Consider the following 15,411-nt stretch of genomic DNA (forward strand, 5'->3'; position numbering starts at 1 on the left):
CACGCTACCACTGGGGCTTCAAGGAAGGCCGGCTCCCAAAAGTCGGATTTATACCAGATTCCCCTGCTGCATTTGGTTTCCTCGACCCCTCTCTTGTCCTCCGAGCTTGCCATCTTATACCGGCCTTTGCTAATGGTCGTACGGATGATCTCCTGAGGCATGGCCCCACAGTTGCACGGCCATTTGGAGAAGTAGATGACTGGACCGCATTCTATGTTAACATGTGAGTCAGTGGATATGGTTGAAGACTCCTGATGATTGATTGCGCAACAGTTTTGCTGATCGGGATATGTTTGCACGCTTTGCACACATTGGCGTCGGTCATCAAATTCAGTATAGTTTGCCAAATGTGACTGAGGATGAAAATTTCGTAGGAGACGATGACGATGAACGTCTAGCTGAGGGCGATCTGGAACCAACTACAAGCAATGCTGGTGGGCAGATACTCGACTCTAATGTTGGCAATTGCCTGAATCAAGTTCTAGGCGATGAAACTGATAATGATAATGAAGAGGACGTTGAATCTGATGATGAAGAAGACGTCGAATCTGATGATGAAGAAGATATTGAATCCGATGCTCTGGATGATGAAGGCTGTAGCTCAGAGGATTACGGGGAATCTGAAGATGAGGGACCAGACTTTAAATTTTAGGGTCGACTTACTACTGTGTCTGTATGTGGCGCAACTTAAGTTGATTGTATTACCATGACATCCGTTCCTTGGTGGAGCATGGCCAAACAGCTCTAATCCTAGCCTTACATTTGAACTTTGAGATCACTCCTCTTGTTCGATCAGGTTAATGTTGTTACTAACCGGTACTGCAGCCCTGGGGATCCCTCGGCCCTCCGAGTCCGAGTCCTGCCAGTGAGAAATCAGCGCCGTGTGACCGTGCGTTACTACATTGTGACTTCTGTCTATTACTGCGACTTCGACTTATCTCAGGCTTGGTATATCAAGATTTTCACTTGTATTGTTGGGTGCCACCACTAACTGGTGAGCCTAGTAGTTCGACTTTATTGCCTCACCCATTGACATGACCACAGAACAATTTTCAAGTGATTGTTATCATAGTGCGCTGCATCGCAAATCCATTTTCGTTCATCAGAAGTCATCACCAATTCTGACAGAGGAACCTCAGGGATCGCCATTATGGCCAGGTCTGTTTTGGTGAGTACTTCAGTTAGTTGCAATAAACTGTCCTAAGGTGTCAGTGGAGGAATCTCAGCGCAAGACTGCCCTTGGATGAACATGAATGAGGTCACCACCGTCAGCCACCCAAAATTGGCCAATCACCTCTATGTCATCATAATCTCTGTGAGGCACACATTGACAAGCTACTTGGGTGGAGGAGGTAGGCTGCCATAGGCACCCATTCATTTTTCAAACATCACCCGACCCGTTCATTATGGTGAGTTTGCGTCTCACATAATTTAGTAATTGCTTTCAAAGATATGTCATACAGGTCTGCTCTAAACGCCTTGTCGAAAATTTTTAAATCATTCCGCTGTATGTGGCACCTGCAGGATTGAGCTTCGACTTTGAGTGAGAAGTTGAACATGTTGTAGATTTTGGCTGATGAGTATCCAAGCTCTCCGCAAAAGAGGTTAAAACCCTTCTTTTTGGACCCGCAGAGACAAAAATCGGATTATATTCAAAGTTTCATGACCTCACCATGTGTGAGCGTGGCTTTGCAAGTGCTGCTACCATTCGATTGGCATACATTCAGTCTATTGCTTTGGTATTCGCCTATGTTATGTGGTGCAGATTCACTACCTGCCTCGATGCGAGCAAGATGGGGTTGTGAGCTCGAGATGGGACATTAGCATGTCTCAATGTTTGTCGCTTGATTTGAGTGTGTGGCGCTGTTCTCTGATCGCTTGTTTTTCAGGCTGCCACTGCTGCAAGGAGGCCAAGAGTGAAATTACTGCTGACGGTGCTTCTGTAAATGCTGAGAAAGCATGCCCAGGAACCGAGGGCTCTGCGAGCTCAGCTGACTACCCCAGCACAAGAAGGTATCTGTCATTGGCACAGCTAACAAGCAAAGGATCTAGCCGCAGATAATTCTTTGGCCCGTGAAGCAGCCGAAGCTGCAGCAGAAACCACCGCACCCTGTTACTCTCCATTGCATTCCAGGACATCGCATGAAGAACACCCAGTCGATACTTGCGCAGATACTTACACAATACTATTACTACTGGTACCACCTAATCCTCACTGAACCTCCCTTCAGAACAACCTTGCCGAACTCTGGGCCCTCCTCGACTTTGTCCTACCCAAGATATTCAACTCCATGAAGTCATTTGACGAGTCGTACAACACGCCATTCGCGAACTCGGGTACATGGGACAAGATCGAGTTGAACGAAGAGGAGGCTCTGCTCGTCATACGGCGGTTGCATGAGATGGAGAAGGTGATGAAAGTCGGCATGAGTGCGCACAGAGTCAGCTGTATAGGCAGATGAAGAAGCACAAATGATCGCCAATGAGAAGGATGTGAAGGGGTACATTGTTTTTGCTTTTGGTGGAGCGGGGAGGACATGGTGCTGATTTTTTTTGTTTTCTAGCGTGCGAAGGGTTTGAGCAATGATGCATTGGTTGGGTCGGCTGGCAAACTCGAGTCGCATATCCTTCCCAAGTTCTTTGCAATCCTTCCAATGTTTGTTGGTCAATCTCACGCATGGCTCAGCGCCTAGGCAAAAACCCAGAAGACTACCCCGATGCTAAATTTCAGCCTCATGTGCAAGTCGCTTTGAGATTAAAAGCAAAGGGTGGAAGCGCCCGTAACGGCGACGTTATACCCTATGTGTTCTGCGTCGCTCCTGGTGAAGAGACCGTGAAGACTGCACAAGCAGATCGCGCCAAGCATCCAGACGAAATCAAGAGGGCTGCAGGGGAACTTACCGTGGATTACGAGCACTACCTTGCTAACCAGGTCCTACCACCTATTGAGCGACTGTGTGAGCCTATTGAAGGGACAGATAGGGCACGGCTTGCTGAGTGCCTTGGTGAGCGTTGAAACACCGATGCCTGCAAACTAAACTCAACTCAACGTTTCTAAAAGGACTGGACCCGGGGCGTTATCGTATTAGTGGAAGCACGCCGGCCGGATCAACGCTCACAACATTAGATTCCCTCGTCTCTGATGCAGAGCGATTCCGCGACGTGGCCCCATTCCTTGTACGCTGCCGCGGGTGCGCAGGACAGATGGCGTTTCCTCCGATCTACGATAGAGATGTATGTGATCGCATCCCAATTTGTACTTAGGGCTGTCTGACATCGAACAGGCGTCGATTCTGTTGTCATCAGGGCCAACCTGCCCCGCGTGCAGTGCACGTAAGTGCGCCAATTCTTCATAGTATACATTGCTACAACGCTGACGGCTAGTATTTGGGGGTCAGAATCACTGAGACGGCACTATAAAATGATCGCCGGTAGTTCTCATCGAGTATGAGGCATCTACTCACCTTAATTCCGTCTCAATCCTGGCCAGAACTACCCCTTCACTCTTTTCCAGAACCCCAGCGAAGCGTCCGTCCCTTCCGCATTCGCCTCTGCATCTCGCTCTGCCCGAATCGCTGCATCTGCCCTAATCATTACATCCGTCCAGTGGCGCCTCCTCACTTGTCCGCAATAAACCGTTTTCGAGGCCATGGATCTTAAACGACGTCCTGTTAATCAATTATGCACACAATGAGTAACTGTAGCACTTACTATACTTTTTTTCCTTGGAGAATATGAACTTACTTCGATTGCAAGGTTCTGTGGTTTTTCGTAGCGCGCTTCTTTTCGACTACAACACGCCAAACAAATCAAGGTAAATAAGTTGCAAGTAACGCCAGAATTTACTGACTACCCTACCGGCAGTGGGTCATCGTTACTGAACGCAGTTGGCCAATTCGTTTCGTGGTTGGAGTCGTACGACAGGATCTGTACGCCCAATAGGTACATAGGCTCGGAGACGGGTGCCTGCAGCAGGCGCTAAGGAGGTAGTCAGACTCGATGGCGCTCTGCTGGACGTTTTTGACATGGGCTTCGCTTTCCTTGTCAGTTCGCTAAAGCTAGTGTAGACGTTGTATTCCATTGTGACTCCTAGATGAATCGTTCCTTTTGTACTGGCAGATCCATACGGGACGCACTTGAATGGCATCGCACGCGTGACTTGAAGCTTGAAAGTCCCAATGGGCTTATGGTACTTAGATATGCTTATTGTTTGATTTTTATCGATCTAGTCAAAGGCAGGTAAGCTATAACATTCATAGTGCGTGATCTCAGTGTACCCAAAGTCACTGTCTGACGACGGTCATGCTGGATTGCTATATAAAATGTTACTTTATCGCGCAATTCTGATGAAAAACTGTAGACGTCAGAACATTAGCTTGAAACCCAATATGGGTTCCTATTGGTATATTGAAAGAAAGCGGAAATAAAGAAGAGACTATGGATCAGTAATATGACTTGTGGTTGGTACGGTGGAGTGTAGAATTACGAACACTAGCTAGAGGGTTGATAATGGCTTATATGGGGTTCACCAAAGGGCAAGCAAAAGACAAAAGAGATCACAGATCAGGCATCTAATACGTGTTTCACAAGCCACCGCATAGCCATATATTGGCAAAACATATTTGCTTGACCTTATAAGGTAAATATGGCCATATCATGCTTTGTGGTTTTTTGTGATGTACTGTGTTTCCACATGCCTTTGCGCGCAGCGGAGATGCAGTGTCAGTGCATACAATACGACCATTCAATGACCACAGCCATGTAAAAAAAATCGTAGTCTTAGTAGACATCGCAAAAATCGACTGCAGCTGCTAGCGAGTCTACAAAGTCCGATGAAAGAAGGACACCAAACCACCAGAATGAAAACACGACTCGACTAGTAAACATACGCGAAAAACCATAGCGCGAGCGAGATGAACAACACTAAGTGAGGATGAACTTGCACCGGAAATTGAACATGCGTTAAGTTAAGGTAAAGTCAACGGGATATGGGACCGGAGTTTGATATAAGATTCTAGAGGCTGTGACTATGAGTAAGAAGATCGTATCCTTCAACCATATGAGAGCTGTTGCAGCGTATGGCTGGGCTTGGCGACCAAAATCGATTACGAGCGATGGTGGAACAGAAACATGAACCCACGCGGCAGAGGAAGATCATATAGTGTACGAGAACCTGTCCTGGAAATGAGTATCAGCGTCTAATGAGCCAGATAAGTAGTAAACATACCACGCGTTATGAAGTCTGACAAACCCACGTAGATACGGTCCGTGCACGATAAGTGATGATTTAATGGTGGGGAGGAGCGCATGTGTATAAAACCACCCGTGGTCTTTTCTATTTTCTGGAAGAGTCTCAAGCAACGGGATGAGACCCAGCAGAATTCTGGGATGGTCTTTCTGGATGGGGAACTTGACGTCGAGGGCAGTAAATCATATCCGCAACCGGGCTTGGTAGAGCGTGCGCTGAAGGCTGGATGGAGGACAGTGAGGAGAACGCGCCAGTCCCAAAAGAACAGAGCGCTCATGGATGAGCCGCGTGACCAAACAACCCGTTGAATAACATAGCACTAAAAAAAACATAAATGAGAAATGTACTGAATCTCTCCATCGCAACTACGGGGCTTGCAAGACCACGGTCAGGTCTATAGAAAGCAAACCGCGCACGGTCAGCGCACATTTTCAGCCTGAGAAGCTAGGACGGGATCGCAGAGTGAGAAAAGGACTCAACACACTGACATCTTATATATTTTTGCCAACCGTTCGATCCGCTCAGCGCGGCAGTAGTTTTAGAAAAGAAGGTAGAATTAATGCGGTAAATGGCATTTTTCGCCCCAGGACGAAAAATGACGGCATGGAACGTAAGCATGATGACAGGAAATTGTACGCGGGAAATGCCGTTTTTACGATTGTGTACGATTCACAGAATTAAAGGGTAGGCGTATGACCTTGCAAGCAAGGTGATTTAGGAAAAAAAAAGATCAATATCATGGGCTTGATAAAATTTAAGACGGAGCAAGGTCACAAGTTCGCACCGCGAACCCCTAGTAATATAACTTGTATCTATGAGGTTTGATGACACACAAAGATTCGTACGTGGCGTTACGAGTTTCGGATATTACTAATCCTAAACGCTGTTCCCTACATTATTCATCGCTTGTCACATTAGTCAGCTTTCTACTCTTGTTCTCGTACCATACGCTAAGTACTGGCACCATCCAGAAGGCGCTGCGAGAAGCATTGAGGCAGCGCGTCAAGAATCTGGGCATGAAATATAACCAAGATGTGCGCTCAACTGCTTATTCTTCATGTTGAATGTATCTTACATCCTCGCAGTCCATGCGACAGTACAGGAAGTCATTCCATGATCATGATCCTAGCGTCCATCTGGATGCGGACTTCCAGCCAGACACAGTAAGTTACTCCAATTGTTTGTAACGTTTGAATCTGACATCAACTCTGCAACAGCAAGAGTCACCTGAATGGGCCAAAGAGCTTATGAACGGAATGATAAAAGTGCAACAGCGTCTTGAAACCCTCATCCCTCAGTCATTGAATGCGCCCCATGCCACCTCGCAGCCAACAGTCGTACGCCGAGTCTGCTGTTTCTCGAGAGCAATACCGAGGAGACAGAATATTCAGAAAACATAGATCAGTACGGCCAAACCTCCTCGCGCACTCAAACTGTGAATATCAACACGCAACCCACTGGCACAATTCCAGAATCGGTGTACCAAAATGAAACTGCTATCATCGGTGTGTGTTTTTACGCGGTCGAGATGAACATCCTGATGAATTGTAGTTGAAGAGGATGATGAGCTTTATGGCGATCACACATTGTGATTCAAGGCCGCCTGGCCCTGCGGGAGCGTCTGCTCCCGCATATCACATCAGACAATGGTCTTCTGCTTCCCCAATATTGGGATGTCGCTTGCCCCATGCAACAGGGTATTGGGTATGCATGACTCGATCATGTTGCATGATGCCTCGCGTGTCTGACGTAGCACCTCTATCACTAGTAACTATGATAACACGATGATATTCCAGGATCCTTTCGGGGACTGGGCCTCTCTTGGTTTTCGTCGCTCTTCACGGATTACGTTCCAATAGAGGTAAATAGCATATATGCGTTGCGCTATGTTATCTGACTCTTCAATAGACGCTTTTCAGAGTGTGGGATGTCTTTCTTGTTGATGGACTCGATGTTCTCTTCCGCGTCGCCTTAGGCATCCTTCGCAGTAACGAACAGGAGCTGATAGAATGTGAATCCAACTCCGCTGTTTATGTATCTCTAGAGAACTTGCCTACCAGGATGTGGCAATCCGATAAACTACTACCCTGACCGATTGGGATTAGCTGGAGCTCGACCTTAGAAACACGATCTCGCACGCAGATCTCTACCGGAGACGAGAAATACACGTTGTTGCACTCAAGCATCTTAGGGCATAGCTATACTAATCTTCCACATAGCTATTGTTTCAATTGTTGTTGCTATACAATTTGGCTGGACTGAAGTACACGATTATGTAAGATTATGTAAAGTCAAGATGGCCAGACCCCTGAAGATACCCCTCTCTCCTCCTTCATTACCCCTAACAGCAGAAAGGTCCGCACAGCGCACTATTGAGTCGTTCTGTCCATAATCCTCACACCCCATCCACCAATCCAGATATTTTGGAAAGCTAGTATGCTCCAAGTCATTCAATTCCTTCTGTATTTCTCACTACAGACGTGTTTGACTATTTTTGTATTTCTGCCAAAGCTAGCACTCTGGCTTATAGCTCTGATGAATGGAGCCCTACGGAGACCACCCAGTCAGCTGAACAGTGCAGCTCCTGATGAACCTGTCGCTCCTGACCAACCTGTCGCTCCCCACCAACCTATGGCTCACCCCCAACCGGACACACTATTCCTGCATGGCGAGATTCTACCACACACCAGCGCATTTGGTGTCTTGGTCTCAGACGCCTACCAACACTTCCTAGCCTACCACCCAGCAATGAATCATTTGGCCAAGATGACTTTATATGCCTTGGTTATGGATCCAAGCATGGAGGACATCAATGAACGCATCGAAGAGATCAAGAGTTACCTTCACTCACACTTCCCCGCTATACAAGTAGTGACACTAGAAGACTCTTATGGTGAAACTCCTATGCCTGAAACCTTCCCTGGATATAACCAGGGTCCTTTCCTGAGTCTCTCTTCAGCTGAAAGGCAGACATGGCGACTGCAGTTTTCCCTTCACAGCCATGTTTATGACTTGTATACTAAGGCAAGTACTCCTCGGGCTAAACAGTGAGCGTCATGATTATACTACTACTAGCTAGCTGACCTAAATGCTCAGGATTCTAGCCTTTTTTCTTCATCTGGTGATCATACACGAGTTGACTCATGTTGTCATGCTCGTGTTCTCATCTGAACCCACACCTACAAAGTTCTATGGGAGTAGGCCTTTGGACTCACTCAATGGCCTTGGGCTTAACGCCAGGGGCCAGCAAGTTGAGCGTGGAGAGTCAGTTGCAAGCATGGAGCAGGTAATCACTGGAGGAGAAGTGGTCTTATTGATGCCACATGGTCAGCACATGGCTAACTGTGATCCCAACTCGGTGGATGTTGGTATTGTGGGTTCTACTTCCTTTCAGACACTAGGTATGTTGATTGTATTACTGCAATTCACTAGTACACTAAAAGAGCTGACATTTCTACTAGCAAATTCTCCATCCTTGTCCGACATAGCCTCTGGGCAGTGGGACTTGATCTCGCAACTGCCCACGCAATCCATTCCAGATCATATGTCAGTTTCACGCCAGAAGATCAGCGGCAGTCAGATACGCAGGAACCGCACCCCATCATCTCCAAGTCTTTCTACACCTGCCACAACACCTGCGAACCGTCCTGGGATGCTGCTCATCGATCCAGATACCTTTCCACCTTCTGGTGAGGGTCACACTGAATACCATAGAAGAATGGCAAGGATGGTGGTTGCTGCACGGGGGGCAACAGGAAGGCGAGACCTTGTTGCCTGGGTCTCTCAGTCACCTGGTTCCACCTCAGCAAAGCGTTAGTAAGCTATAAGTTCGCACACGGTCGGCTTTACACTGCGCTATCGAGAGTGCGATGTCGGCGAGACATTTTCCTAGAGAAGCTGAGAAAAAGACTACGGCGAACGCGGTATACAAACATCTGTTATTGTAATTCACTGTAAAAAGACACGCGACGTCCGAAGGTAATCGGTACTCTTGTAGTATTATAAATCGATTGTAAACGTAAGGGAATTTTAAAGGGCTGTATAAACATCAACAAGCCAGAGCTCGTGTGTCGACAAGGTTGTGCAGGAGGCTTGCTATCATCAAAGTTCACGTTACACCTTGTTCAACATTTGAAAACGGTGAAAGGTTGTTACAATACAGCGAGTGCATTTAGAAAACGAGGAAAAAAAACCAGAAACAGATATGCGCAACAGATAGTAGGAACAAAGGCAAAATGAATCTATGGTTGATAGATGGACCTCGCGACCTGCAATGTCTGTTGAGGAAAGGTTTCAACTAAACAGCAGGACGTCTTACGCTCTCAAGCAACATGGTAACTTCGGGTGTGATGCGAATGAACTCCTTGTTCCAGAACTCATACTTCAAATCGTGGAGCAACTCAATGAAGGTGACAAAAGCACCCCAAAGATGAGGTGAACAATGAAGCGCTCCAGAAGGACGCGAGTCATCACTTCACGGAAGCGATCGTCCTTCACTTCCACAAAGAGGTGGAGAAGCAAAGAGCTGAACCAGTGGGTATGGGCGTTGGGATATCACAGATGAAGGACCATAGAGCTCAAGAGGTGGCGTTGCCCTACATAACGCATCAATCTATGTCATATGAGCTAGTGGATTCGTTGAACTCGCCTTCAACATCTAGATTAGCAGCAAGATACTGTAGAGCAACGACGCCAGGGTCGCTCGTGACAAATACAGAACAGCCACTCCTCGCCTTGGCCTGAGCAACTGACAATACTCCAATGTACATGACAAGGGTGTTTATCAATGACAAGTTGGGGGGGAGGGAGGATGATAGACATGAGGAACGCGCTGAGGATGGTATTGCGAAGCTGGATGCAATGCGGAGGGATGGCATCGCAGAGACTGAAGTAGTATTCGCTCAGGAATTCTGGGAAATCATGAAGAAGGACAAAGAGGAGTCGGAGGGAGCTGCGATACAAATCACGAGATGCGAGTTGGAGATCAGCTCCTTTCAAGAACGGAGCCAAAAACTTGAAAAGGGAAAGGAGCTTTTGGAACGCAGACCAGCCCTGACGGAATCGAGTCAAAACAGGACCTCTAATATTGAATATTGAATCTCACCTCCCGGTTTTCGGATAAAAGCAGTTTTGGCATGAAGAGTCGATGTAAAACAAGACAGAGCCAAGAGAACGCGAACCCAGGAAAGTAAGTGGACTGCAGAGAACTGAAAGTGTCACTGCGAAGCTGTGAGCGATGATAAAAATAACAACTGGAGAATGGTTTACCTGATAGCGATCAGCAGAGAGAGATAAGCTGAGCCTAGATGTTCTGCGATGGAGTGCAGGTCGCTAATGAGACTGGAGAAGAATCTGAAGAACTGCTTCTGTTGAAAGAGAACGCCTTGTTCTTCGTACATGTTCGCCAGAACAAAAACGAATATTTGGTGAGGTAATGAACGTTCAACCTTCGCCTTGTCGTTGTCTATTCCAGAAGCGTCACCATGATACTTGATGACATAAACAATCAATCGCAACATCGCGTCAAGAACTTGGAAAGCGTATTCGAACTCTCCGTTTGCCATGCAGGATTAGGAATAGAATCGGAAGATGAAAGCTCATGAATATAGCTAGCAAAAAAAAAACAAATATCGAAGTCCTTCCAAGAAAAGAAGGAAATATCCTGGTCAAAGCGACTCACACAGACATCCCATATGCCGGCTGGTACACCTCATTGTTGTACAGGCTTCACATTCCTGCGATCATCTGAACGCATCTGAGTTGCGGCCTGTGGCAAGGGAGGAGGGTTGGGATGTAGTAGGGAACTGTAGGATGATCGTCCAGTCAGTTACCTGGAGGACAAGATAAATATCAATATAAGTAAGAGGATCGTGAGGTTGCTGGACTGTGGGAATAAATTTCCTCAGATGCAAAAAAAGTGCCCGCAGCTGAATTAACCTTCGACGACGCTGATCATGTCTTGGTGTCAAGACGTCAAGGCCTGCTGAGAAATATATCATGGTAAGTAATGATTTTGGACCTTGTTGAATGAAAGCTGAAACTATAAAACCTCAACTCTCCGGGTCAGCCGATCACTCAATTAGGACATGGTATCATTTATCTACGGCCACATCCTCGCAAACGCATCCTACGACACCATACCACGAATATCATGCAACTTCGACAACAACCAGCCCATTGATCTGCCCCTCACTCGTAGTGTCCTGGTGTCCTTTTCACCAGATAGGAAATCATCAGCCGTTGCCTGCAATGACAATGCACTGACATACATCTTGGATGTTATCGTGAAGTTAAAACAAACTTGCCTCGACGACCTTCTTTTGGACCAGCCCTAAATGTCACTATTCGCTGTACGCGACACTTTTATAAACGACTTCTCATGTAAGCTTATGCATTCTAGGCTGCTGCTACACGGCCTCCTACCCAATCATGTCCACGATATGTGGTCCCGACCCCATCCTTTCCACTGGCCTCGAAACTGTGACCAAGCGGTGTATATATCAACCTGCACGAGTGTCCTTCACCCCTCATGCCAAGAGCAAACGTGTACGTTTCTCTCCTTCTCGAACGCTCAATTCTTCTTGGCTTCATCTTCTTGTTCACGTGTTCAAGCACCTCATGTCACGTAGAGGCATGTATGTGTAAGTACTGGAAGCTCAGGTGAAGCCGCGTCACATGAATTGAGATGTGTGGATTTATATCGGCCTGACGATTCAGTATTTATGGCTGGCTCGGGATTTGCGGCCAAATACTTCTCCCTCCGCTATCATGTGGTTAGAAAACTTCAGAATCGTGTAATCCAAGTTTATAAGTTATCGCGTACGGCACTTCGACGGACAAATCTCATGGGCTACCAAATATCCTGCTGGGACTCCCAGAGGCATGCATGTTCGTAAGCAAGTCCTCGAAGCATTTACTCATGTGTTGTCACGTCTACCACTGGCAGTACGTGCTTTTCAGGGTTTCAGATAAATTTACTGACGTTGTATCCATAGTGTGTATCGAAATGACGCATTACCAGGCTATATAGCTAGACTGGTGACGTTCTACCATCTGATACATTGGACCCTCGCCCAGGGCCAGCTCTAACCCTAGAGGGTCTTGAATATATTCGCATATTGATTCCGACTCGGAGCGCCACAGGGTTATCGTTTACTCCCAACGTCCGATTGAACGCTTTCTTAGGGTCTGACTACGGTAGACTAATCAATTGGTTATGTACATTTCACTGAGCCTGATCATATGTCTAACATAAGTCTTCCAGTCAGAAAGGACCTGCGATGCCGAGAAAATGGATGGTCCGTGATGGTGCCTTCTAGACTGGTTGGCCCTTGGCCTTATGCTCGAGTTTACATGTGATTTCCAGTATGTTGTTTCTAGGACGTCATCCAACGCGCAAGCCCTTGGATGCCAAGACTAACCGTTTTCATTTCCGCTAACCACACTTTCCGTTCTTCTGGAGGAACCTTAGGCCAACCTTAGGCTAGCTAAAACTCATTAAGCTTGACGGGGAACTGTCAATTTTGGACTGGACGTCCAGCTGACAGTGATGGCTGATTATTGGAACCCCGCCTCGTATAAACCCTGAGGCCTGAGGTCTTGTCTATACGACAGGGTGAACGGGAGACATCGCATCGCGTGAGATGATCACCAAGGGATCAGCCACTACAATTGAATACATTTCTTTCAGCCGTTCTTTGACAGGGGCCTTCAGCCGAGCACCGTCCGGGTGTTGATACTTCCGCTCTCGAACATTCACAGCTCGAAGACATCGATTGAGGTAAAGCGCAGGCCGACCTCGACTTGGTATGTCTTCTCGACAATATAATAATGGAAATTCGGAACGCACCGTGACTGTCTGGTCGGCGGCCCCTCTAAGTTAGACGGGGTTCTTAGAAGAAAGGATTGGACTACGAGTGGGAGCCGGACCGTCTATAGTACTAGCGCCAGCATCGGAATGTCTCAAATGCCTTGTGCATTTCTTTTGTCATGACATATTCGCTTCACCTGCTTCTCTGATTGCCGCTAGCTCGAGTGAAAAACACAGATCTGAGAGTGCGCAGTACTAGTAGTACCTCGGTAGCCGCAGTGAAACCCATCTGGAAAGGCTCGCCTTTGTTTGGTTCCGCTCTTCTCTGTTTCCCGATACGGAGTTGGCCACGTTCTTATCGGGACTGTCGCTCGTCTTTGTATGCACGGGCATCCTCAGCCGCCAGATCATGGACATCCTTGTGAAGGATATTCGCTTCTGTTTATCCTATCGCATGAGATTGACGCTCACGAAGGTTTTGAGAACAATTGTATAGAAGGCTCGAAGCTCTGTCTTAAGTTTTGTCTTGTATCTGACACAGGAGTGTAGGTCATGAGGACAATTGTATGGAAGCTGTGAATTACGAGAAGGGACTCAGTTCTGTACAATTAAAGTACTATGTATCATATATGTCATAATATTCAGGTAATTAAACACGCGTTGTGCGGGGCGCCACAATTGAACTTAGTCCGGAAAATGGGGGTATCACAAGAATGAATAAAGATAGACCAAACAAACATCGCCCATGATGAATGACAAACCATTATGAAATACAATGAACTATTCGTAAATATTCTTGTCATACTCCACACATCTGTAACTTCCCGCATAGCCGCGTCAAGGGCCGAATCGTTCGTGTCCGCCCTCGTTCAAACTCTGCCATAGCATCTACATCCTCCCTGTATGACATCACCATTGAGTAGTCTTCGTCATCTGTCTCGTCCTCGTCGTCGTCATCATCATCATCATCGAGTTCCAGCTCAATGTCAGAATCGTCATCATCTGTGGGCGAATAAGTTGGACAGCCGCCTCGGCTATGTGCCGGAAGAAGCCAATTCCTGTACCACCGCCCCAGGAACACTTTGATGTCTGTGGGAAGCCCCAAGTACTCCACGTTACGCGCGATCCCCTCCCAGTGCACGACACCCCGATTTAGACAGTCTTCCATAAGTGCTGTCTGCCCAAAGTACATCCAGTGAAAGATAAGATGTATCGAGGATGGATCAGGAACGGGAAGAAATAGAACAGGATGGGACGGCGGAGAAGGAAGAAGAGAAGGAAGACGGCTTTCCGGGACATGCAGCGGAGGATGTCGGGGTTGCGTGGTGCCAGCGTGAATGAGATCATTGGGTGATGCACCGCTGAAGAGACCTCGTAGTAACGTCGAGTGCGAAGAGAGGTAGTCCATATGCAACTACAAACAATGAGGATTATGCGTCTTCGACGAATAGCACGACTCACTCTTAGTTTCATTCGAGGCACGGCGTGAATAGTAGGTTCTCTTCCAGTGTCTACCTGAACCCTCGGTAAAGGCTCTGGGGAAGAGTTTGACGAAGTGAGCGGGGAATCATATGCTGGACATGGTCGATGATGCGGGACAGGTACGACTGCCGAACAGATTAGAACGTTCCGTAATCAAGACATCAAGACTTACTGATTGTACAGTCTGCGGTCTGCGGTCTATCCCAGTAGTGAGACGCGAGAGTCCTGAGCTGGTCGACGATATATTCATGAGGGACATCAGTGAGAGATGGAGGAGGGAAGGGTCTTGGTGCAGATAGACGTGATGAAGTTACAGGGGGTGAATGCATGTGTGATGATGTTAGAAAAGAACGGAGTGAATTGCAAGATACGATGCCCTATTTTATTATAAGGGATCGGGCTATCCCAGGACTATTGTTTACTAGGAGAGCATGCTGATATTGTTGCGTCCAAGGAGGGATATCCAAATAAGGCAACTTTGAGCCAGTTTTCGATCGTGAGAAACACTTAAACATTCGGAAGTATCGGATAAAAATGTTTTTCGCGAGCAAACGCGATCGTACTAGTATGCCATGATCGCGTACACCCGGATTTGAACAAGAGCAAAAGTTTTACTCTTAGCAAACCCACTCAACTCAACTTTTCGCGGGTAAACAAATCGGCCGTCGCGCGCTGAGCAGGGTACGGTCCGCAAGATCTAATGAGCCGGCTGCCTACTCGGCTGCTGAGCTCGAGGCTCAGGCTCGAGTCTTGATCTTGTTACTTTTTTTATGTCGAACAAGGGCGAGCCACCCAACTGCGCCAGATTTATGATGACCGTACGCGATTCCTCCCTGTTAGTCTCTGTTGGACTAGGGTCACCAGACATGTA

At 47.2% G+C, this 15,411-nt stretch overlaps 7 protein-coding genes across 7 annotated transcripts; 4 read left to right on the forward strand and 3 right to left on the reverse strand.

The window, feature by feature from the left end:
* Positions 1–2,584: 2,584 nt before the first annotated feature.
* On the forward strand, positions 2,585–3,542 carry F5891DRAFT_57387 (uncharacterized protein). Its single transcript, XM_041372327.1, has 3 exons — positions 2,585–3,005; positions 3,062–3,333; positions 3,385–3,542. The coding sequence occupies exons 1-2, from the start codon at positions 2,678–2,680 to the stop codon at positions 3,262–3,264; spliced, it is 531 nt and encodes a 176-aa protein (XP_041229446.1). The 5' UTR covers positions 2,585–2,677; the 3' UTR covers positions 3,265–3,333; positions 3,385–3,542.
* A 1,472-nt stretch (positions 3,543–5,014) lies between these two features.
* On the reverse strand, positions 5,015–5,759 carry F5891DRAFT_1015587 (uncharacterized protein). The gene has a single exon (XM_041360883.1). The coding sequence runs from the start codon at positions 5,523–5,525 to the stop codon at positions 5,199–5,201; it is 327 nt and encodes a 108-aa protein (XP_041229447.1). The 5' UTR covers positions 5,526–5,759; the 3' UTR covers positions 5,015–5,198.
* A 574-nt stretch (positions 5,760–6,333) lies between these two features.
* On the forward strand, positions 6,334–6,736 carry F5891DRAFT_1015592 (uncharacterized protein; the record flags this gene model as incomplete). The annotated part of the gene is made up of 3 exons (XM_041360884.1): positions 6,334–6,411; positions 6,466–6,585; positions 6,640–6,736. The coding sequence occupies 3 exons, from the start codon at positions 6,337–6,339 to the stop codon at positions 6,646–6,648; spliced, it is 204 nt and encodes a 67-aa protein (XP_041229448.1). The 3' UTR covers positions 6,649–6,736.
* Positions 6,737–6,744: 8 nt separating this feature from the next.
* F5891DRAFT_57709 (uncharacterized protein) lies at positions 6,745–7,489 on the forward strand. The gene is made up of 4 exons (XM_041372340.1): positions 6,745–6,753; positions 6,808–6,952; positions 7,045–7,109; positions 7,157–7,489. The coding sequence occupies exons 2-4, from the start codon at positions 6,895–6,897 to the stop codon at positions 7,337–7,339; spliced, it is 306 nt and encodes a 101-aa protein (XP_041229449.1). The 5' UTR covers positions 6,745–6,753; positions 6,808–6,894; the 3' UTR covers positions 7,340–7,489.
* A 41-nt stretch (positions 7,490–7,530) lies between these two features.
* Positions 7,531–9,128, forward strand: F5891DRAFT_57784 (uncharacterized protein). The gene is made up of 4 exons (XM_041372342.1): positions 7,531–7,682; positions 7,760–8,295; positions 8,345–8,649; positions 8,710–9,128. Exons 2-4 carry the CDS (start codon positions 7,784–7,786, stop codon positions 9,063–9,065), a joined length of 1,173 nt encoding a protein of 390 aa, XP_041229450.1. The 5' UTR covers positions 7,531–7,682; positions 7,760–7,783; the 3' UTR covers positions 9,066–9,128.
* Positions 9,129–9,909: 781 nt separating this feature from the next.
* Positions 9,910–11,124, reverse strand: F5891DRAFT_1015604 (CCR4-Not complex component, Not1-domain-containing protein; the record flags this gene model as incomplete). The annotated part of the gene is made up of 3 exons (XM_041360885.1): positions 10,517–11,124; positions 10,353–10,467; positions 9,910–10,300 (listed from the first exon to the last, which is right to left on the reverse strand). Exons 1-3 carry the CDS (start codon positions 10,810–10,812, stop codon positions 9,911–9,913), a joined length of 801 nt encoding a protein of 266 aa, XP_041229451.1. The 5' UTR covers positions 10,813–11,124.
* Positions 11,125–13,710: 2,586 nt separating this feature from the next.
* Positions 13,711–14,987, reverse strand: F5891DRAFT_1015608 (uncharacterized protein). Its single transcript, XM_041360886.1, has 3 exons — positions 14,713–14,987; positions 14,520–14,665; positions 13,711–14,472 (listed from the first exon to the last, which is right to left on the reverse strand). Exons 1-3 carry the CDS (start codon positions 14,867–14,869, stop codon positions 13,858–13,860), a joined length of 918 nt encoding a protein of 305 aa, XP_041229452.1. The 5' UTR covers positions 14,870–14,987; the 3' UTR covers positions 13,711–13,857.
* Between the last annotated feature and the right edge of the window lie 424 nt (positions 14,988–15,411).

This window comes from Suillus fuscotomentosus (genome assembly GCF_016647785.1).
Source record: "Suillus fuscotomentosus strain FC203 chromosome Unknown F5891scaffold_11, whole genome shotgun sequence".
Taxonomy (NCBI): Eukaryota; Fungi; Basidiomycota; class Agaricomycetes; order Boletales; family Suillaceae; genus Suillus; species Suillus fuscotomentosus.

Excerpts from the sequence above, each read along its gene's own strand:
- F5891DRAFT_57387 (XM_041372327.1), top strand. The coding sequence starts at position 2,678 with ATGGCTCAGCGCCTAGGCAAAAACCCAGAAGACTACCCCGATGCTAAA. Across the intron at positions 3,006-3,061 it reads ACGGCTTGCTGAGTGCCTTG|GACTGGACCCGGGGCGTTAT; the intron begins GTGAGCGTTGAA and ends CGTTTCTAAAAG.
- F5891DRAFT_1015587 (XM_041360883.1), bottom strand. The coding sequence starts at position 5,525 with ATGAGCGCTCTGTTCTTTTGGGACTGGCGCGTTCTCCTCACTGTCCTC.
- F5891DRAFT_57709 (XM_041372340.1), top strand. The coding sequence starts at position 6,895 with ATGGTCTTCTGCTTCCCCAATATTGGGATGTCGCTTGCCCCATGCAAC. Across the intron at positions 6,953-7,044 it reads CCCATGCAACAGGGTATTGG|GATCCTTTCGGGGACTGGGC; the intron begins GTATGCATGACT and ends ATGATATTCCAG. Across the intron at positions 7,110-7,156 it reads CGGATTACGTTCCAATAGAG|ACGCTTTTCAGAGTGTGGGA; the intron begins GTAAATAGCATA and ends ACTCTTCAATAG.
- F5891DRAFT_57784 (XM_041372342.1), top strand. The coding sequence starts at position 7,784 with ATGAATGGAGCCCTACGGAGACCACCCAGTCAGCTGAACAGTGCAGCT. Across the intron at positions 8,296-8,344 it reads AGTACTCCTCGGGCTAAACA|GATTCTAGCCTTTTTTCTTC; the intron begins GTGAGCGTCATG and ends CTAAATGCTCAG. Across the intron at positions 8,650-8,709 it reads TACTTCCTTTCAGACACTAG|CAAATTCTCCATCCTTGTCC; the intron begins GTATGTTGATTG and ends CATTTCTACTAG.
- F5891DRAFT_1015608 (XM_041360886.1), bottom strand. The coding sequence starts at position 14,869 with ATGCATTCACCCCCTGTAACTTCATCACGTCTATCTGCACCAAGACCC. Across the intron at positions 14,666-14,712 it reads GACCGCAGACTGTACAATCA|TCGTACCTGTCCCGCATCAT; the intron begins GTAAGTCTTGAT and ends TCTGTTCGGCAG. Across the intron at positions 14,473-14,519 it reads TGCCTCGAATGAAACTAAGA|TTGCATATGGACTACCTCTC; the intron begins GTGAGTCGTGCT and ends CATTGTTTGTAG.